Raw genomic sequence first — 23459 nt, forward strand, 5'->3', positions numbered from 1 at the left:
AAATATATTTCTAGATTGCTCTATAGTTCGAAGGTGCTTGATATCATTTTCAGCGTTTGGTGTTGCAATGTACGTACTGTTTTTCCTCAAAGATTATTACTTCTCTTACGTTGTTTCTGTCGCTACCTCAGTTACACGTTTGCTACCTGGTGATTCTGAAACGCACCAATCTAGATTTTGTACTAGTGGCAGCATAAAACATAGAAAAAATTTTCCAAAGTGAATACATTTATTTCGGCAGGAAGCCTGAAGGCATATATACAGCTCAACTACTGCATCCTGCATGCAGACAAGGGGGAAGGGGAAAATGTAAGGATGTGCTTTTCATGCGTGGGAAAATTGTTAAAACCCTAAAGCCTGATTTGACCTTTTTTTGTTGAGGAGGATCTTGCAGCAGGTAGGAGGCAATGCTGCTGAGGCAGCCTGCTATTTTCTCCGGCAGACGACCTTTGATAATGTTGACAGATTTGTTGCTGTTGGCATGAAACAAGGTTTCAAGAAGCCAAAGTTCTGAGCAGGGCTCAGGAAAGAGAGGTGATTCTATCATTCATTTTCTTTCATGGTGAATGATATGCACATATCTTCATGAGAGAATTACCCATGCCAAGTCTCACCCTAATTTGGACTCCTGATCTTTGGTGAGCTGAAGTGACCATCTTGAGACAAAAATGCTGGTTTTGACATCTCTCGCAATTCACCACGCTCTAGTGAAATAATCCTCTCAGCCATTAGGACCATTTCCTGTCGATGAGCAATGATGATAACCTGTATTCAATCACAGCAAGGGAAGAAGTTACTTAGCAATATATTGATATTGGAAAGCACGCCAATGCAGGAATGGCCACACAAAAACTTACTGTGACCGAGTGTTTTGTGATTAGATTACTAAGTGCTTCTTTCAGTAGCAGCTCAGATCTCATATCCAAAGCAGAAGTTGCTTCATCCATTATCAATATGGAAGAATTCTGATAGATTGCCCTGGCAATAGACAACCTGCGGAAAAAAACACACTGTACAAATTAAACGGATCTGCTCCGGTACAAAAGAGGCTACTGGATAGTGTGTGGTCAACATGTTTCACTTGTTTAGCTTGTGATACGAGGTAGTCTGAAAACTGGAGCTGAGTTACCTTTGCTTCTGTCCACCGCTCAAACTAGAACCTCTCTGTCCCACATTTGAATCGTATCCTTCTGGCAACATCTTAATGAACTCCTCAGCATTGGCAATCTTAGCAGCGTACTCAACCCTATTCATGTTAATATCTCCCACAGGGTCTCTATAAGCAATGTTTTCAGCAATTGTCCCAGAAAATAGCATCTAAGAAATAAACAAGAAATGAATAATGCGGGAACACGATGATAATGAAAAACATACATAACCCTACACGCAAAACATAGAGATACTTAGAATTGTATCTTTTGTTGACGATTGAGCACTACTGAACTAGTTTTTCATTAGAAGTGCATATGAAAGGTTAATAAAATATCATTTCAAACACTGAGAATGTGATGCGGCAGAACAGCAATCACCAAAATGGAGAACTAAGAGTTCCATACTTGAACATACAATTTCTAATCAAGAACTTGAACCACTTAGTATAATAGATTTATCCATCGGTTGACATGAAAATACGACTTTGCTATTCACATGATACAATGATCTAACCGCAGGACAATACTGTTTCACAAATAGAAAACAAACTATAAAATCTTAAAAATATGACTTACATTCTATTTGCCACGTGTCTCTGCATTTATAAAGGATCTAATCTGGGAAGATAACAGCATTTGAGGAGACAACAATAGAAGGGGAGATCATGTATGCACCAGACTTACAGTGTCCTGTGAAACAAAAGCAATATGTGTTCTCAAGCATTGCAATTGAATGTCCTGAATATCATGGTTGTCCAGAAGAATATACCCTACAAGGAAACAGAATTAAATCCATGATATAAGAAACTATACAGTTTAAATGACCAAGAAAAAGGAAGTGTGAAATCTTGAGCTTTAGGTAAAAGACGAAGACATATACAAGGATTTATACAAAATCTGCTCATTATTTTACTGCTGTTTAGTTCAATACCTTTTTGTGGATGATAAAGACGGAGGAGTAATTTGGCAAGAGTAGTTTTGCCTCCACCAGAAGGTCCAACAAAAGCAATTATTTCTCCTGGTCTAATATGAAGATTCACACCATCTGCCACTGGAGGCATGCCATCATCATATCTAAATGTAACATCATGGAACTTAATGTCCCCATTAACACTTTGTAAATGAATTGCCCTTGGCTTATCAGTCACCTAGAAACACAAAGAAGGAAGTGACTCATCACTAGAGTGAAACAACAACAATGTACCGCATTTTCTTGGTTAAATCAAAACTAAGCACATTCTGCACAAAATGATATTTTCTCGAAAACTGAAATGTCAAATTAATTTAATCAAACCCCAATACATTTCTTTGTTCCTTCAAGCAGCGTCTCCACCGGCAAAGGATAACTAAAAAAAACTTGATCAGCTTATACAAAATAAAATAGTTAAATAGGTACGCTGCAGATCTCCTGGTAAGAGTAATCAAGGTTATAGACAAAATTTTCCATGGGTTCTTATGGAAGGGAAAGGAACAGGCCAATGGCGGCTATTGTACACAGCCAGTCAAACCATGGGTGGAATTTGAGCTGCTGATCTATGCAAATGTTAAGGTGCCATTTTCAATCTTGACGGTTTCCCCCGCAATTCATTTTGGTCGGATAGATGGTTATAGGAGCAGACGGTTTTTGAGCTTGCCTCTCATCCAGTAGCCCTTGTTCCTAAACGAATAGTCTACAAGCGCCTTCTGCCGAGGATATACGTGGAGCACCTTCTGTCATTGCTTCGGGAATATCTAGACATTTCGGATATCATGTCTTGCGTTCACATTTTTTTTCGGATATCATGTCTGAGTTGATATCAACACTGCTGGAACTTCTCCAAGTCAGGTGTTTATTCGACAAAATTTGCATACAACACATTCTTCTATGGATCCATTAGTTTTTGAGCTTTTGAAATATAAATTATAAACTTGGGCTCCAATGAAATGCAAATCGTTTCTCAGGCTGATTGGCCATAACCTCTACTGAACAGCTGACTGTTTAGCTTGAAGATGTCTTATCACCTGGAGACATGCTCGCTTTGAGACCAAACTAATGAGTCTACCCATCACCGCTTAACCACCCATGTATTTGCTAGGAAAGTGTGTTTTGTTAAAAACACCCTTGTCGGAAGGTGGCCTCAGAGGTGTGTGGAGTAACCAAAGGAAGTGGAGGCGAGGCTAAAGATACTTAGGTGGTGGAACGAGGAAGTCCAAAGGGCTATTAAGGAGAAGAAAGAGTGCTATAGACGCTTGTATCATGACAGGAGTGTGGACAACATAGAGAAGTACAAGGTGGCAAAGAAGACTGCAAAGCGAGCTGTAAGTGTGGCAAAGGGTAGAGCGTACGAGGATCTTTACCAACGTTTGAGTACGAAGGAAGGAGAGAAGGACATTTATAGGATGGCTAGGGTTCGTGAGAGAAAGACAAGGGACTTCAACCAAGTTAAGTGCATTAAGGATGAAAGGGAGCATCTCTTGGTGAAGGAGGATGAGATCCGACATCGATGGCAAGAGTATTTTGACAAATTATTCAATGGTGAGAATACGGACACAACCTTTTAGTTGGATGACTCTTTTGATGACACCAATAGGCGCTTTGTGCGGAGAATCCAAGAATCTGAGGTCAGAGAGACGTTGAAAAGGATGAAAGGAGGTAAGGCGATGGGACCGGATGGTATCCCAATCGAGGTGTGGAGATGCCTCAGGGACATAGTTATAGTATGGCTAACCAAGCTGTTCAACCATATTTTTCGATCGAACAAGATGCCTGATAAGTGGAGGAGAAGTATATTGGTACCGATCTACAAGAATAAAGAGGATATTCAAATTTGTACTAATTACCGGGGAATTAAGTTGATGAGTCATACTATGAAGCTATGGGAGAGAGTTATCGAGCATCGCTTGAGAGCAATAACGCGGGTCTCTATGAACCAATTTGGTTTCATGCCTGGAAGGTCAACCGTGGAAGCCATTTTCTTAATAAGATAAGTTATGGAGCGGTATAGGGAGAAGAAGAAGGACCTACATATGGTTTTTATTGACTTGGAGAAGGCTTATGATAAAATACCAAGGAATATTATGTGGTGGGCTTTGGACAAACATAAAGTCCAAACGAAGTACGTCGGGCTCATTAAGGACATGTACAACAATGTTGTGACTAGAGTTCGAACAAGTGATAGAGACACGGATGACTTCCCGATTATGATAGGACTACATCAAGGGTCAGCTTTGAGCCTTTATTTGTTTGCCTTAGTGATGGATGAGGTCACAAGGGACATACAAGGGGACATCCCTTGGTGTATGCTTTTCGCGGACGATGTAGTGCTAGTTGATGAAAACCGAACAGGAGTGAATCAGAAACTGGAGTTATGGCGGGAGACTTTGGAATCCAAAGATTTTAGACTCAGTGGAACTAAAACTGAGTATAAAAGATGTGACTTCGTCACTACTATTCAGGAGAAGGAAGATATTAGTTTGGAAGGTCAAGTAGTGCATAGGAAGGATACCTTTCGATATTTAGGATCAATGCTACAGAGAGACGGGGATATTGATGAAGATGTTAGCCATAGAATCAAAGCAGGGTGGATGAAGTGGCGGCAAGCATCTGGTGTCCTATGTGACAAAAGGGTACCACAGAAGCTAAAAGGCAAGTTTTATAGGACGGCGATTAGACCTGCTATGTTGTATGGTGCAGAATGTTGGTCTACGAAAAGACGACATGTTCAACAGATAAGTGTCGCGGAAATGCGTATGTTGCGTTGGATTTACGGTCATACAAGAAGGGATCGAGTTCGGAACGATGATATACGTGATAGATTAGGGGTAGCACCAATTGAAGAAAGCTTGTCCAACACCGGTTGAGATGGTTTGGACATGTCCAACGGAGACCTCCAGAGGCACCGGTGCGTAGTGGAATCCTAAGCCAGGATAGTAACGTGAAGCGAGACAGAGGAAGACCGAAGTTGACTTGGGTAGAGGCAATAAAAGGAGACTTGAAAGGATGGAATATATCTAAAGACTTAGCCTTAGATAGGAGTGCTTGGAAGATCACGTGCCTGAACCTTGATTGCTTCTGCTGGGTTTCAACTCTAGCCTACCCCAACTTGTTTGGGACTTAAAGGCTTTGTTGTTGTTGTTATTGTTGTACCTTTGTATCCCCACTTCAGGAGACACCAACCAGTGTTCAAAATCCTTGTGGCAGCCCAACAAAAATAGTGGCAGGCGCTGGCCTATGGTGACATCTGCTTGTGGTTTGGTTTGGGCCTAGTTGCAGCGTGATCTGCCCTATAGGGTGAAGCTGGGTTTGGGGGGTTCTCAGCCGGTACGGTTGAGAGTTTGTTCTTAACATAATAACGCGGGGAGATCTTTCTGCCACCAGCCTAGTTTTTTGTTAATTTATAATTTTATTTGCTAAGCAGGTTTGTGTTCTATTCAGGAGATTCGGCCTCCAGATGTGTTACTACTGTGAACTGATTTTGTTGTTGGTTCGTTCATGTTTGTGGCATGTGATCTGATCTTTATACAAGTGTGTGTGTGCAAGTGTGCAGGTGTCATGAACCATTTTCTCTATTTGAATGCACCTCTCCTGCGTGTTAAAGTTTTTTTTTTTTTTTTTTTTTTTTGTAATGAAAAGATTAATATACTTTTGGATAGTATAGGTTACTGAATACTCTTCTTATAATATAATGAAAAAGGAAAAAAAATCAATCAATAAGAAACAAGAGATAGTGAATACCTCAGGGTTGAACCTCATAAGATCAAATATGCGTTCTAATGCTGGTTGTCCTTGCTTATATTCATTGTATGCCTTCCCTGCATCCTATGCATTAGAACAAGCTGCAATTAGAACTAAATCAAGATCATGCTTAATACAAAAGAAGTGGCACATGACTACATGCAAGAAAATAATAGGAAAGAAGGTAAATATACTATCACATGAGACAAAGTTTTCTCAAACAAAATAACCATCTCTTCAGCTTCCAATGCAAACATCCTTTGATAATTCTTATTCATGAGACAAAGTCTTCCGGGGAAGATACTCAATGCTCCCACGGGATGGAGAAAGGAAATTTGTAATTATTTAGGACACTGAATTGCATGAACATTTTCAGTACACAAAGCGTACTTCAAATTTAATAATTTATTTTTACAATCCAGGCAATTATCTTATTGGCATAATTGCATATGTTTATCCATTTTGATTTAAAGTAGCTAGTGTAAATGTGTAACTTCTCTTACGTTCAAAAACAGTGTAACTTCTCATACAAGAAAAAAAGGTGAGAAAGCAACATACACAATAGGAAACTAATTAATGTAAATGCTCAATTGACCTGAATAGGCTCCACAACAAGAGCAAGTGCTGTCAGGAAAGACAGAAACTCTTCAGCATCAAAGGATGAGCCCGAAACAATTATTGACCCAGCACAGAGCACAAGCAGGCCCCCAATGTATGTTGCTCGAACAGCTTGAGGTATGAGAGTCTTCATTTTCTTCTTACTCAAATTATTCTTTAGATCAGCACGAGCTAACTTTTGGAATCTCATGATCTCCTTAAATTCCCCGTTGTTTGCCTTCACAGTGAGCATAGACGGAAGTACCTACAAAGGAAATTCATAAAGTTGTAAATAGAAGTCCTTGCACAGCCGTTGATTATTTTTCATATGCAAGTGAACAATTAATTACGACTAAACCAGACATCGTTGAGATATGCTGTGAGCATGGCAAGGCTAAGATGCGCCTCCTTGGATATTTGACGAAGCCTTTTACCAAGACTGACTATGACGAAGCACATGCATGGAATTACCTGTTTATACAATGGAAATTAAACAATGCAAATAGAAGTGATCATGAAACAACAATATGAACTGTGGACTTGGCTACCGTTGCTGCAAGCAATGAGAGCATGGGATTGATTGTCACCATCTGAATGGCCATCGTTATCAACTGCAAGCTTGTCGGCACAATCGTCTGTGTCAAATTAGTAGTCAGAATCCATGTATGTGCAAATTACCATGCATTGGCAGGGAGTTGGACACTCGGACTGTTACCATTACAGCATCCATAATGATTTGTGTTATTTTGGAGGTTTTTGCATCCATGATTGAAGTAATCAACACATTTGAAGATCAGAAAGTGCAATCAAATTTGGTGAAAATTTGACCGGTTACCAGATGCTTACTAGTGGTAGAGGAAGATCTGGATCAGAAAGTTCAAATTTTGAATCTGAAGACTACCAAATCAACAATTAACTAACTGCTATGCAGGCATTTCCTCGAACAGTTAACCTACATTCCATAAAACTAATCAAACATGGCAACCTACACATAAGCAAGAATTTCTACAAAGGTTTGTTGTTCACTGAAGCGAGTGCGAGTCGATCGGCAACAAGATAAAACTAAGGACGAATGCAAGGCTCCAGGAACCTCACGTTGAGCACGGAGAACAAGGCGTCCGCGACATCGTCCGCCTCATCGGTGATCCGGTGCGCGATGTCGCCCGCAGCCACCCCACCCCTGCCCTCGAAGAACGCGAGGTCGCGCTCCAGGAGGCGCTCGAAGGCGCGCTCCCGGAGCCGCCCCGCCGCCCGCAGCGCCGCCTCCCAGAGAAACGCCTGTTGCGCGTACGCGGCGGCGGCGCGCGCCGATGCGAACGCAGCGAGGGTGATCCCGCCCCTGGCCGCCACCTCAACAGCCGCGCCCCCTCCCCCGCCGCCGCCGGCGAGCGCGCGCGGCAGGCGCCCCGCGGCGGGCACTGCGCCGGCGAGGCAGTATACGGCGACGGCGGCGCACGCCCAACCCTTCGCGACGGTCTCCCACTCGGCGGTAATGTAGGGGAAGACATCGGCTAGAGGATAAGGCGGCGGCGGCGGCTTCGCGCCACTGGCGGTGGCGCGAACACGGAAACTGAATCGGAAGGCGCACGCCGCAGCCGGTGTCGGCATCAGAGCCCGCGTCCGCGCATGAGCCACGCCAACGTGGGTCCGCGGCGAGAGGTACGGGTTTGAGGTTAGAGTTCGGGAGACGAGGGTGGAGAGAGGCGGAGCCACGGCCATGGCGTCTGAAGTGGCATACGATGCGATCATGCGAAGGTGCGGGAAAAAGATGCGACGTCGCCGGCACCAGGACAGAAAGCTCAAAGCTGAACGGCTCACGCGCCACGTCACCAACGTCTACACCTGATGGGCCGGCTCTCTCTAAATCATGCTCGACTCAAGGGACTGCTTAGATTCATTAGCACTAGCTACTAATTTTAGATAGATACTTTCTCTGCCCCAAATTATTGATGATATTTCTAGATTCATAACTTTTATTATATATCTAGTCATAATATATATATATCTATGTACGTAGCAAAAACTATGAAACTAGAAAAGCCAAAACGTTTTATAATTTGAAACGGAGGGAGTAATTTTTAACATAGGGCTGCTTAGATCCACCTGCTAAAAGGTGGTTGGACAGTGAGTTGCAGGTGCAAATAAACTATTAGCAACTCTAAACCTACTAATAGAACTAATAGTTAGCAATCCAACTAGTAGTTAGCAGATTTATTAGCAAGTATGTTTAGTACTAATGGATCAAACAAACCCTAAATCCCTTTTCATTTTCCGCTATTCAAAATTGTCCTTTTTTACTACTCTTTAATTTTGAGAGACTCTTTAAATACAATACTAGTACAAATTGCGCGCCATCGCGCGCGCCGGCGAGTAAGTACACATGAATATACATTGAAGTTTTGTATGTCACATACGGTGCGCGTCATTGAGCGCGTGGACGAGCAAAGTGTGGGCAATACAGCTTGACATTATGTAAGAATGATACGTGGATATATTCATAGATATACGTTTTTTTGGTACATATACAGTACAATTGTTGTTTGAAGGATACTACAGGACGATGTAGGCAGTTGCATGACGAAGAACAGAATTAGGTAGTGTTTAACTATACTGGACGTAATTAGACAATACATAAACACCAAACCTACTAAATTAAAACAGTCTTCTTGTTTGTTGTCATTGCGTGGTCTGGGCAGCGTTCAGAGCACAACTGTAAACCTTTCCATCTTGCAAAATCATGAGCCGGCTATCCTGTTCTGCATCCATAAGATCTGAGTAAGAAGTCAGGTGCTCGACGATTCCAAAATGCAGGTATAAAAGCTATTTGTAGATCATGAAGTAAGGCATGGCAAGCAGCGTGAGTTGTTTTGCTGAGTAGTGTCTGATCAAGGTAAAATTCCGGTGGAAGTATCCACAGATGGAACAAAAAGGAGACCGTCAGTGTTTAATTATTTGTTGCAGATGACCTAAATGTAGAAGTGCTAACAGACAGATACACACAAATAGAGGAGACTAAATCAACGTACCGAGACATGAACAGGCCTGATGGTATCGGTGGTAGGCTGGTGCACCTGCTGACCTGGTAGTAAGTAACTTAATGGTGTGAGAGAGACATGAAAAGGCAGCGCTGACTGAAATAGGGAATTAAGAAAGCGAAACCAAACTGTTTGAAGCAAAATAGCAGATCTTATTATCCAAAGGAAAAAGCTGACAGAGATGAAGAAATACAAACACGACAGCTTCCTGCATTTGGGTTAATCTAATAGGAACAATGCAGGAAGCACATATGGGAAAATATAAAGCCATGTAGGTGTGTAAGCCAAAAAAATAGATCATGTGGAAGCTTTTTTGAAGAAGAGATAATTAAGCATATGGCAGGCCACATTGGCTAACGACAGGTTGCAGCAATTTAATGTAGGACGTTGGAACAAAGATCATGATATTAGAAACCAAAAGCAGCACATTAAAATGTGAAAAAGCAAGAACGAGAAAACATGCAAGTGTGATGCTAACTCAATCGCAATAGAGGCAGAGGTGTGTACTGGTAGATTAAGCCATAGGATAAACAAAGAACTTGGATGTTGAAAATTTTTAAAAAAATACCCATGAAGAAAAGCAGGCAAAGAACTAAAATTAGATGGAAATGAAAAGGGAATGAGAGAGGGGGTAGATCAGTCTGTCTGACATATTTTGGTAAGGCAATAACTGTAATAAGTACATAGGTAAACACACGCTGTTATCATGTACCTTGGACAAACTATAGTAACCATACTCATTCATCTGATCTAATATTTTAGTATGGTATAAGGCATAGAAGCACAGTACATCAACATATAACCATATATGATTATTTAATCTTAATATTTATGAAAATAGCACCTCGCTGTAGTCCATAAGATGTATCAACATTTAGAAACAAACCAAATAAAAATACATACAGAGGTAAGAGGTTACAAATCTGGCAGGAGATGACACCGTTCTGCTGACAGTGCACGTGGATCAGGCAGGACCTTACATCATCATCATATCAACCTGCCAGGAATAATAATAGACAAAAGGACATCATGTCGTAATCATTGTAGCATGAATAAATTCTTATAAGCTAGGGAGCACTATATTTTGTTGCTTCCTAATCTATTAGCCACACGAAGATTTAGCATATATGGTGTCAGTTGCATCCCGAGCCAGAATGCGTAAACATTGCTGATAAATATAATTAACGAAGCTAAGTATTTAGGAAGATTTTCTCACTGAACCATTTTTTTTCACCCTAATATGAACCTTACCAATTGGACTACCTTTTTTTTTCTTTAGTTATAATTTCAAACCATGTGTTAACGTGCAACTTCATGGACTAATTTTCAGTTCGCAAAGGAGGTAGCAGTTGTCCTTCTCCATTAGTGCAGCATGCTGTTTATATGCCTCGATTTGGTTTCAGACAACATGATAGGAAGGTTTAGGTGAGGCCACTGCATCGGCAGTAAGGACTGAATACTAATTGCAGGCAGACCACACGAACTAACATAATAGATGGAAAATAAAGACATGGCCAGCGGTTAAGACCTACGAAACTGTATATATGCGCAAAGCTAACTTACAAATATATGATGTGGTAGACACAAACCATTCCAACCAGTGAAGGTAGACAAAGAAATCTAACCTGGGAGAGGACTAAGCCTGCCATTGACATGGTTAGAATAATGGGCAGACCAAAGTAGCAGATAACCATGGAACCACCATTCTGTCAACTATCCTTTAGGCAGCGCTCAACCATTAAATATGCTTCATGTCTATACTAACTGCAAGTATATGACATATGTATCTATATATAAGTGGATCGCCAAAAATATGGCACAAAACTGTATTTTGTAGCTGAAGGACACCTATCACCAGAGACACAGTTGCAATGCAAGCTTAGAGATGGCATGTAATCATTGCAATAAAATCTGACATGATTTCCAATTGGGTCAACTATGAATAATCCCAATTCTTTTTCTGCCAGAACAGTAAATTCTAACCAATAAAGTAAACTATATTTCATAAAATACCCAATGATAATAGGGATGAGAGTTTTACCATCAATTTAATATTTTCACTTGCTTCAGCACTCTCTTTGTTGGCAAACACTCCTCCAGTGCTTTTTTCAGCAATAAGAATGAAACACGTGGCCCTTTGCCTCATTTTATATAATGTTCTGATGACCTGGTCAGCATGAAGAAATTGTAGATGCCAAGGCTACATGTATAAAACAATGTTTTGTGAACAATTAGCAAATTGAAAGGTGATATGGAAGTATTAGTTGTGACTATTTTAGAACTTAGGGATTAAAGCGTATGGTTAAACATTGAAGTACCTATCTCGAGAACACATGCTGAAGTTGGTCAGGGACTTGGACCAGAGCCGACATATCTAGCATCCCTTCAAATTTGACTATGAGGATGGAACGCCGAATTCTGAAGCTATGACAAAGAGAAAACAAAGAGCATTTGTTTGTCTTGCTTAAGCAGAACAGTTGATGTGATATTGGTAAACTGAAGGACATTTTAGTACTCAAGCTTGATAATTTACATGATCCTAATTAGGCGAGATGGAGAGGAAATCACAAGGAACATGAGGGGTGGTACCTTGAGTAGCACAGGAAGCATCTGATGGCAATCCTGACACACACTGCTGCAATAGATAGGGAGAAGATCAATAGAACTGAAATCAACAGCCGGAATATACATGGAAGCAGATAGCGCAAACCTAAAACTAATCAATGCACCACAGGATCAATGCACCACAGCTTCTTGGTACGGTTGGCATAGGAGCTGAGACCGGTGAAACAAAAAATAATGACTCTATTGGCTCCTTGTCTATTTTAATAGGAGAGATAAAAAGACTTCTTGCTATAGTGCGCAGAAAAACTCGGAGCGGGCTGGAGCTCTAACAAACAGGATCTAATTTACTGGTGTTTGTTGCTGGTTGGCAAACGACTTTCGGTTTCTAAGAAAATTGTTGGCCTCTTGTTCTTGGCGGAGAGGCTAAAGGGACATTGATTGTCTAGGACTAGTTGTCAGTTTAATTAAAAGTTAGTCATCCAAAATTTAATCAACTAAATATAGAAGCAAATGGGTCTACCCACGAAACTATATGTAGGTTTAATTTTATGGAATTCCTAGCGCCCAGACGTCCGGCGCGCGAGATGTGTCCAGACGTCGCTCCCGTTCCCAAACCTGCCCGCCCCGCAAATGCGAATAGAATCGGATCAAAATAGAATTGCGTCCACCGCGCCCCTATCCCCGTTTCCCACCGCGCCCCTGTCCCAAGAGCACGAAACACTTCAAAAAGTACCACATCGCAAAAAATATGTAAACTATGTAGTGCAACATCCGAATATAAATATTACAACATCGGAAAAACCATATAGTGCAAGATCGAAAATTATGTACTGCAATATCGAAAATTATGTACTGCAATATCTCAAGCAGTAGCACTGCAACATTGCAAAATCAACTATGAAACATGGAAATAAAAACAACTCAATAATCATCTTTCGGTGTTGCAACATTTGAAAAAGGTAATTTCAACATTTAAAATCCCCTACTACAACAATCATAACATTAGAACTCCCTTTCCGCAACACATGAATCACCCTGGTGGAGTCTGGGATAGGACGCGCAGGGGGTGCGCCCAGTCACCTATGATGTACGCTGACGTATCGCGTGGAGTTGAGCCAGAGAGGACCGGACTCGGGGTCACGTCCGGTCATGCGCGAGCGGACACGTCCGGTCATGAAAATTCCTCTCTGGATGCTTACTGGACTCGACTGGACTCCATGTTGTGGAGCATCCGATCACTTGACTAGTGCGTCAGGTCATAGGCACGGTGGCTCGGGTGTAGGCGCGATTGTACGCTGCGATGGCGAGTTCGGTCTTGTGGCCCTGCGTCGGGTCGTCACTTAACTGTTGGCACAACTGAGTTGATCGTTGGGATCGAACGTGCGACGTTGAACGCGGAGGCACGTGGCCTCCATCCAACGACCAGATGTTGACTGTGCTATGTCCGGTCATCCCGACCGACGCGTTCGGCCAGCGCGAGTTGGGCTGTGTGTTGAGCCCAACGACTTTATTTCGTGGGGGCTTCTATTTAAACCCTATGGCCGGCTCTTGCTCATGCTCTTGGCCTTTTTCATTGACATAGCAACCTAGTGAGCTAAGCTAAAGTCCTCCCACTCATCTCCATCATAGATTCATCATCTTTGTGAGATTGGGAGTGAATCCAAGTGCATTGCTTGAGTGATGGCATCTAGAGGAACTTAGTCATTGTGTTTTGCTGTGAATTTCGCTTGTTTCTCTTTGTGGTTGCCTCCACCTAGATGGCTTGATGCAGCGAGGATCATCGAGCGAAGGAAGGTGATTGTCTTTGGCTCCGATCGTGGTGATTGTGAGGGGTTCTTGACCTTTCTCCGGTGGAGAGCCAAAATGTACTCTAGTGGATTGCTTGTGGCTTATGGATCCTCATCTTGTGTTGGCTGTGCGGCACCCGATTGCGGGTTAGGCGTGTGATGCCTATTAGCACGTGAACCTCCAAGTGAGTGAATTACCACAACGGGGACTAGCTTGCTGGCAAGCAAGTGAACCTCGGTGAAAAATCTTGTGTCATCATTGTCTCCGAGGATTTCATTGGTATTCATTGTGATTGATTGATCAACTCTTGCCACGACGGTATAACATTCACTACCTCTCTTGTATTTACATTCCTAATGTAGCTAAGCTCTTTAGTGTAATTAGTTTTGAGAGCTAGCTTGTGTTGTGTCTAGTGGTTAGTGAGACTCTTTAGTTAGTCTTTGAGAGCTCACTAATTTAGAGAGTAGTGACTTAGCCTTTTGTGTGAATTAGAGATCATAGCAACTAGAATTGTGGATAGGAGGCTTGCATTTTTAGTAGGCTAGCACAACACTCACTTCGTCGTTTAATTGTCTAACCACTTGGCTTAAGTGTTGTTGTAGAAATTTTTAATAGGCTATTCACCCCCTCTAGTCATTAGGACCTTTCAAGTGGTATCAGAGCTACGGTCATCATGATTTGAGGCTGAACAACCTTCGGTGTCAAAATGGCTCAAATCAACAACACCAAGAAGCCATCATAATTTGATGGCTCAAATTATTCATATTGAAAGGCAAAAATGACCACCTACATCAAGTCCATCAATAGAAAGGTGTGGAAGGTGGTGGAGACCAAATTTGAGGTAGCCAATCTAGAGAATCCCACCACAGCCGAAGAAGTGTTGCTCCAAAACAATGACATTGCTCTTAGTGTTATTCATGATGCATTGGATGAGAGGACATTTGAGCAAATAAATCAAGAACATTGAGATAGCTCATGATGTATGGAAGAAGTTGGATGAATTATTTGAGGGCACTCAAGCGGTGAAGGGTGCCAAAGCTTACATCCTCAAAGAGAAGTTTGCTAGCTTCAAGATGAAAGAAGATAAGAGTGTGCCGAAGATGTTTCATAGGCTTCAAGTGCTTGTTAATGATCTCAAAGCACTTGGAGAAGAGGTGAAGGACAAGGACTTCTCCCACAAGTTCTTAAGATGCTTACCATCAAGATTTGGTACATTGGTCACTATTCTAGTGAGTGGTTTGGACACCATGACACCAAACCAAGTGTTGGGAGATGTGATGACCGATAACACATATAGATATGATGAAGAGAAGGAAGAAAAGAACAAGGAGAAGAAAGATGAGAAGAAGAAGAGTGTGGCATTCAAAGCCACATCATCCAAGGGCAAGGCAAAGCAAGTAACATCAAGTTAAGATGAATGCTCAAGCTTTGATGAACTTGATGATGAGAAGATGGCCCTCTTTGTGAAGAGATTTGGCAAATTCATGGTGAAGAAGGGCTATCATGAAAGAAGGAAGAAGTCATCATCCAAGAGCAAGGATGAAGCAAGAAGGTGCTTCAAGTGTGGTAGCAAGGATCATCTTATTGCCCAATGCCCCTACAATAGTGAAAATAAAGATGATGACAAGAAGGGCAAGAAGAAGGACAAGAAAGAGAAGAAGGAGAAGAAAGACAAGATGACCTTCAAGAATAATAATAAGGGTGGTTTATATGTGGTCACTTGGGATAGTGATGCTTACTCAAGTGATGATGATGATAGTGATGATGACAAGACCACCAAGAAGAAAGCTCTTATAAGCATTGCCATAAATGAGAAGCCTTCTCTCTTCGACACTCCATCAACATGTTTCATGGCTAAGGCCACTAAAGTACAATCTCATGATGATGGATGTGATGATGAACATGATAATAAAAATGAAAGTGATGAGATGATGATAAACCAACTAAAGATAAACTAATTGACATGTTAGACGATGCTAAAGAACATTTTGATATCAAGAGAAGGGAATGCAAAGACTTGCGTAAGGAACTAAAAACCCTTAAGCAAGCCTTTGATAAGCTCAATGCATCTCATGAGAGGATAGAGGAAGCTCATGAGAAGCTTGGCAAGGATCACAAGAAGCTTGAAAAAGATTATTCCTCTCTACTTAATGAGCAAAATGAGAAGGAGCATGTTGTAACATGTGACAAAGGCTTAACTTGTGATATAATTGATGAATCATTCTATAAGCCTATTGTTGTTGCTCTCACTAAACCTTCTTGTAGCACTTCCACTTCTACCTCATCTAGTAGTGATGGTTTCACTCATGATGCCTCACTAATGGTTGAGAATGAGACCCTCAAGAAGGAAGTAAATGAGCTCACTCGCGCCTTAGGCAAAGACTATGGTGGTGAGGACCGCTTGCTTATGTGCTTGGGTAGCCAAAGAGCATCTCTCTACAAAGAGGGATTAGGCTATACCCCTAAGAAATGGAAGGTGGCCTTTGCTCCTCACAAGACTAGCTTTGTGAAGAACAATGGTCAGTTTTGTACTAGTTGCAAGCAAGTTGGTCACAAAGAGCATGATTGCAAGAACAAGAACAAGAATGCTATTGTATCCTCAATTAAGTTTGATTCTTGTTATTTGCTCACTAAGGGTGCCAATGGTGTCAAGGCTAAGTTTGTTGGTACATCCATGTTGGGCCCAAAGAAGAAGGCCATTTAGGTACCAAAGAGCTTAGTGACTAACCTTCAAGGACCCAAGCAAGTTTGGGTACCTAAAAAGAATTGATCTTCTTTTATAGGTCAATTACAAAGCCAGAGGAAGGCATTGGGTTCTTGATAGTGGATGCACTCAACACATGACCGGTGATGCAAGAATGTTCAACTCAATCAAAACCAATGATAGCAATGGTTATGATAGTATTATATTTGGTGATAATGGCAAAGGCAAGGTCAAAGGGCTTGATAAGATTGCAATATCCAATGACATGAGCATTTCTAATGTGTTGCTAGTTGAGAGATTGAACTTCAATTTGCTATCCATGGCTCAATAGTGTGATCTTGGATTTAAGTGCATATTTGGAGTAGATGATGTAGAGATCATAAGTGTAGATGGCTCAAATTTTATCTTTAGAGGCTTTAGATATGAGAATCTATACTTGGTTGATTTCAATGCTAGTGAAGCTCAATTGTCAACATGCTTGTTCACTAAGTCTAGTATGGGTTGGTTATGGCATAGAAGGCTTGGTCATGTTGGAATGAAACAATTAAATAGATTGGTTAAGCATGACTTGGTTAGAGGCTTGAAAGACGTGGTATTTGAGAAGGATAAGCTTTGTAGCTCTTGTCAAGCTGATAAACAAGTTGGAAACACCCACCCTAAGAAAAGCATAATGAGTATTAGCAAGGCATTTGAGTTATTGCACATGGACTTGTTTGGACCAACACAATACACTAGCATCGGTGGAAACAAATATGGCTTTATGATAGTGGATGACTATACTAGATACACATGGGCATTGTTTCTAGTGGACAAGAGTGATGTGTTTGCAACTTTGAAATCATTTGTTAAGGGCATTCATAATGAATTTGAGACAACCATCAAGAGAGTTAGAAGTGATAATGGTAGTGAGTTCAAGAACATTAGAATTGATGAGTTATGTGATGACTTTGAAATTAGACATCAATTCTCGGCCAAGTATACTCTAGAATCAAATAGCCTTGTTGAGAGAAAGAATAGAACACTTATTGATATGGCAAAGTCTATGCTTAGTGAGTACAATGTGAGTCAATTCTTTTGGGCTGAAGCAATCAACATGGCTTGCTATTGTAGCAACTGCCTCTATTGTCACCCCCTTGAAAGAGAAGACATCCTATGAGCTCTTGAATGGTAGAAAGCCCAACATTACATATTTTTGGATTTTTGGTTGCAAATGCTATATCTTGAGAAAAGGCACTGGATTGAGCAAGTTTGACAATAAGTGCGATGAAGAATTCTTGTTTGGATACTCAACCATTAGCAAAGTGTGGCAGAACCACCCAAATTATATGGCCCACGAGCACATGTCATTGTCCAAAAGACCTCTGACTGCTGCACATGAGAGCCAGATAACTCCGGTAGTATGTCAGGTGTCCTCGGGGAACCCCAAATCATCCACATTTTACAACTCATACAGGATCAACATGGAGTTACCACAACATTATAACATTTGGTACAAAAATAACTTACATCAAAGCGTGGAAGACTTATAACAATAGTTTACAAAACATGTCCAAGTAAAACTTAACTTTGGTTTCAAAAGGTGAGTAAAACTATGGAAACAACATAGGTAAGCACCTAAGTAAGAAGGGGTGACTACATCATGTCAAGCCCACCGACATGACCTTGATTAGTAGCACGAGTCAGAACCTACAACAAGCGTCAACAAATCCTGAGTACTTGATGGTACTCAACAAGTCTAACCTAACTAAAATAAAAGACTCCAAGGGTATGCAGGCTTGAAGGAAAGTTTGAAGCAAGAATAACTTTTGCAGAAAAGCTTACTTGCAATGTTTTAGCTTCTTGTTAAGTTATCAGTAGTATCCAATTTGCACCTGATCTAGCCCAAACACTTCATTACTCATCTCATCTCATCTTATATCCATCAGTACCATTATTTCATTGATTAACTACGATGAGTGATCGGAGGATCGAGTCTCCATAACCGAGGAGCATGATGATTCGAATCGATTAGGCTCAGCTAGGGTTTTTTTACCACATGACATACGTAGGGTCCTAGACCTACATATATCAACCCTCACACAGATCCTCCAAAACAAGAACGGGTTCGCACCACCTGAGAGCATAGTACTCCACCTCTCTGCGCCACTCCTGGTGGATTCATAGGATGTGTACATGCTACTCTCGCCATCTCTCCACTCTCAGTGCGTGGTTGTCCTTTCTCGTAATGGAATAGCAAGGTATTAGGCTTACTGGAGTATGTGGCCAGTACTACAAGGTCTCGACCACAATAGGCCTACAACGAATGGTCCTTAACTAACATAGGTGGTGCACTACATTGAGACTCTATTCTTGATGCAAGCTACCCGCCCGGTCTTAATTTAACATTAGTATAACCATGGTATTTCACAACCCATAACCAGAGTTGAGAAGAGCAAGGTAAACCTATTTCTCTCGAATGATGAAACCATCATTCGACTTCTATCGAAGTTTAAGCATTACTAAGCATAATAGGTATCGACCTACTCATACTAGTAGGGTACAACTAAGGATACCTGAATATCAATGTAATCATGTAGCAACAGTATTTGACCAACTCCTAATTACTTAATGCACATTTCACAAGACTTAAGTGTAATAAAGATTTGTAATGCTAGAGAAGGTTGGTATGCACCGGGGCTTGCCTATGTTGTAGAGGTTAGTTTCCATAGACGGACTGTTGTTCTAGGCCCAAGCCTTCGAACACCAAACTACCACGTGAGTGAAATTAGATGCGAAGGGAGGCTAGAAAAGCCATGAGCAAAATAGAGTGGACAATTTCATTAATCTTGTTCTCTCCCCCTCCCTTTACAAATCCCTAGTGGGGGCTATTTATACATGCCCATAGGCTTTTCGTGGGACAAGAATGCCCCCACAGCTACTACACATTTGAGGAATATTCCTCGCCGCCATGGGCTTGTTCGCCATCTGAAGTCATCGCCTGCCTTAGCTGATGCTGGCCAGAGGGGGGGGGGGTCGATCGACTCTACCTCTTGTTGCCTCTGTAGTTGACTAAGTAGGCCCTGGGTGGATAGGGCTGTTGGCCAAACACAGCCGATTGACCCACTTGTGGCGAGACTTGCAAAAATGATGGAACAATTTGTTAACGACCATTCGCCTAGGTGAATAGCTCAAGCTGACCCCAAGCCCACGGCCGCACGAACCCAAATTGAGCTGCTCCTTTCGCCATAGCAAAAAGGGCTGTGTTGCGTGGGCCCTTACCAATGGACCCATCGTGCCACCCTCATTTTGCTTAGACGAGATGGTGACCCGGGCGGCTGCCACCACCCTCATTTCACCTAGACGAAAGGAGCCTCTCGCCTCATGCCGTATTGTGCTCACCACTTTGCTAGAGTAGAGTGCTAGGTACGCTGACGGGCTAAGACTGTTCACTCCCTTGTCATCCATCATTTCGCCCATGCGAGTTGCTATCTTCTCTAGCAGGGTGTGGCCGGGGCAGTAGATGAACCCCTTTGGGTGCCCATAAGTGGAGCCTCCCCCCAATAGTTGGCCCTTGGCACCACATGAAGAGGCGTACGACCTTTGTGTGGGTGCCTCAAGCATTCTTGGGATCTATTCACACTGGGCTCCAACGCCGTCCCCAACGAAGGGTGGAGGTCTGTAGTGATGGTTATGCTAATATGGTATTTACTAGCATATAAATATATGGATTCTATTACTCTTCATTTTCATTTATTCATTCATTATTTTTATGACCATTTTCCATTTTTTGGTTTTTGAGCTATGGTTACTCTTGGAATTCAAACCATTGCCACAGTAAGTGAACTGTTGCATTAGTTCCTCGAGGCTTGCGCCATCCATGATGGGTGCCTATATAAACCCCCACCCGTACTAGGAGAGCCATGCGTGCTCAACTTTCCTTGCGATCCCAGCTCAGAAGGCAGCTTTTGCTCTTTAGCTATTTGCTCAGAAGGCTCGGTGGTTCGCTCCTCGTTGGCAGGAGTCCACTCTTCACAGCATTCTCCACAAGTTTGTTTTCTCTTTGTTCTATTCGCCTTTACTTCCTTATTGTGCGCTTATCTTATTATATTGTTATAGCCTTTTTTGCTTCTTTACTATTTTTGTTTTTTTGTTTGGTTTTTCGTATGCAACTCGCTTGGATAGATGTCAAGTGAGTCATCATCTAGCGATAGCTCATCTAGTGGGAGCTCATCTGATACTTCTAGCTTGAAATCATGCAACCGTTCTCAAAGTGGGTCTACGTGAAACATGGCTCATTCGGCGAATGCGTAGGATAGTAACCTGGTGCCGAAAAGACTTGCTGTAGGCGTCCTAGGCCCTTCACGTAGTGACGCTGACGAGGGGACTGATACCGATGTGGAAATCATGGAGGAAGGTGAAGAGGGCAAAACTGCAGGGCTAGTACCCGCCGCCATCTGGGGCCAACCAGATTTGACTCCGGCCACCTACCGCTTTGGCCGTTCTCACGTTATAGAGGCTAAACTTATGTTGAGCGAGGTATTCTAAAGTCTTCGCTTCACAGCTTATGCCGTGATCTAGGCCGAGAATAGGTTCCTCGCCTAGAGCCCTATGAGGTGGTTGTCTTTCACAATTTTTTTGAAGCTAGGCTATGGTTTCCCTGAGAAGATTTTGTGGGTGAAGTTTTGTAATGCTTCAATCTACAGATCCATCACCTGACTCCCAACGCTTTTGCGTGGCTCGGTGCATTCGCCATGGCGCTCAAGATGTCTGGGTGCGCTTTGAGCGTAAACACGTTCGCTCACCACTACAAAACTCATTTTCATAAGAAAACGGTCAAGGATAGGCAGACCAAGACTGAGATTGTGGCCCCCTATGGGTCATACAATTTCATCCCAAAAAAGATGAAAGGCACCATGCAGATTATGCTGGCTTATCGAAATAAGTGGCCTCGCTCGACTGACTACTGGTTCTACCACCCCATGTGCTCTGATGAAGAGGTGGCTAAGGCATTAATAAATGGGTTGGCGAAAGCACATATACTTGTCTGGGACTCAGGCTGATGGGCCACACGATACTAAAGCTGTAGACACCTTTGCTTTGACACCACGCTGGTAGATCAGTCGAGATCCAGTGGAAGAATATATAGCTTGCGATAGTCCTTCACTCAGCCACAAGACTCGGTTTTCCAATATAGAGCCAAGGGATGGATATGTCTTTCCATGTCTCGCCGTTGCACCATTAGATCCTTTTACCATTGATTTTAGCTTTGTGAACTTGATAGAGCGTAATGCCGAAGAAATCATTGGATTTTATAACACCGTAGTGTTAAGCATTGCATTTGGCACTTGCATTTCATGAGCACAAGCATCATCCAAGCATTCATGAACATGAGCATATGAAATTTCATCTCATTCTTATACATTATCGCATGAAATGTTGATTATATATATATATGCTTATGCTTATAATCATATATGACCAATGTATGAAATGGTTGTAAGGTCACAACAATACCTTAGACACATCTAGGATGGTGAATGGAACAACTTTTGTATTTATGACATGAACCAATTTTGCTTCTAAGTGTTGGTTTAATTTGAAATGTCAGTTTTATGATGCTAGTTTAACCAAAGTTGAACAATAGCTTAGAGTGTTTGCATGGCTATAAGGCCTAAATAAAAGTTGTAGTTCACATCAAGGGTAACAAACTTTATTTAAAGGTCATGAGCTAAATTAGTGTCTAACTTAGTCAAACAAAGCTCACAAAAACCAACAAAATGCTATGTGTAACTTAGAAATATTTGCTAAGTCCTAAACTGGTTTTCAGTTTCAAAGTACCTTGCTTTGGAGCACTGTAGTTTGAAAATCGTTGGGAATTAGGCCAAACTACTTTCAGCAATCTTGTAGTACTCATGTAGCTCTACACTTTGTATTAATGAAGTTTTAAAAAATTCACCACAGTTTGGGAGATTTAGAGGTTCAAAAACGTGCTATTAGTCGGCTCCTTCACCTGTCTAAATTGGCCAGGGCAGCAGCCGTCGTGGCCGACCAGCGCAGGCTACGCGCGCCGCATGGTGGCCATACATTGACGCCGGCCCCACCTATTAGGCCAGAGCAGGTAGTAAAGAGCGCTGTGTCACATGTACCCACTTACATGCTCGCTCTTGCCTCCTCTCTCACCCATGCGCCGCTCTAGAGCGGAACCACAGCGCCGCACCATCACCGTCGACCTCCACCATGCTCGCTCACTGCCACCACAGTGCCATTGTTCGATTGCTCACATACACTACTCGACCATCCCCTCCTCCACCTTCTCAAGCCGCTAGCTATACCAATCGTGCTCAGGTAAAGCCGTTGTTTGAGTTCACCGCCGCCACGCCATCGCCGGAGCTCCACCGAGTTCGCGTTCACCATGGCCTTGCTCCACCGAGCCTTCTTTCACATGCCTTTCTCTCATTAGGGTTAGCCTAGGGTTAGATCTAGGTCACGCTGCTGGCCATTGAGCCATGCTTTCGTCACCGCCATGCCACGCACGTGGCCAAGCTTCACCGCCACTCCACCGTAGCTCCAACCTAACCCTAGATCTTTGCTGCACCACCAGGACGCTGTAGCTGAGCTCGCCTGAGCTTGCCATGGCTAGAAATGATGGGTGTGCCACTATAGCACCATTGCCATCCGCCATTAGCACTATCACCATAGCTAACCACCATCAGGGGTTCACCCACTTAGCTCACTAGGTGCGGAATGAGGAGGGGAACACGTCAGCGGTGACCTCACCGACGATGAGTTCTCGCTAGTCAAAGCCGATGCCTTGCCTCTGTCTCACTAGCATGTGGGACTAGGGTTGACTGCGAGACCCGCATGTCAGCGCCAGAGGGTGTATAGACCGGGTGCACCTAGCAGTTAGGGTTTAGTTGGTTTTTAAA

At 42.4% G+C, this 23459-nt stretch overlaps 1 protein-coding gene across 2 annotated transcripts; it reads right to left on the minus strand.

Moving 5' to 3' along the window:
• Positions 1–54: 54 nt before the first annotated feature.
• Positions 55–8279, minus strand: LOC136494901 (ABC transporter B family member 29, chloroplastic-like). 2 transcript variants are annotated; one of them, XR_010768743.1, is made up of 11 exons: positions 7558–8279; positions 7011–7097; positions 6826–6933; positions 6461–6727; positions 5866–5949; positions 2083–2299; positions 1836–1921; positions 1130–1317; positions 858–993; positions 368–765; positions 55–279 (listed from the first exon to the last, which is right to left on the minus strand). XR_010768743.1 is itself a non-coding variant. In XM_066491073.1 (10 exons), exons 1-10 carry the CDS (start codon positions 8209–8211, stop codon positions 616–618), a joined length of 1977 nt encoding a protein of 658 aa, XP_066347170.1. In that variant the 5' UTR covers positions 8212–8279; the 3' UTR covers positions 56–615. The 2 variants fall into 2 exon arrangements, 1 of the variants encoding a protein (XP_066347170.1); XM_066491073.1 differs by having other exon boundaries at positions 56–765.
• Positions 8280–23459: the final 15180 nt, after the last annotated feature.

The sequence above is a fragment of the Miscanthus floridulus genome, chromosome 11, assembly GCF_019320115.1.
Source record: "Miscanthus floridulus cultivar M001 chromosome 11, ASM1932011v1, whole genome shotgun sequence".
Taxonomy (NCBI): Eukaryota; Viridiplantae; Streptophyta; class Magnoliopsida; order Poales; family Poaceae; genus Miscanthus; species Miscanthus floridulus.

What these genes read in the sequence shown, in the direction of transcription:
- LOC136494901 (XM_066491073.1), bottom strand. Translation starts at nt 8,211, where the DNA reads ATGATCGCATCGTATGCCACTTCAGACGCCATGGCCGTGGCTCCGCCT. An exon ending in TCACAGCATATCTCAACGAT is followed by an intron (nt 6,728 to 6,825) that starts GTCTGGTTTAGT and finishes TTTCCTTTGTAG; the next exon opens with GTACTTCCGTCTATGCTCAC. An exon ending in TTGTTGTGGAGCCTATTCAG is followed by an intron (nt 5,950 to 6,460) that starts GTCAATTGAGCA and finishes TCTAATGCATAG; the next exon opens with GATGCAGGGAAGGCATACAA.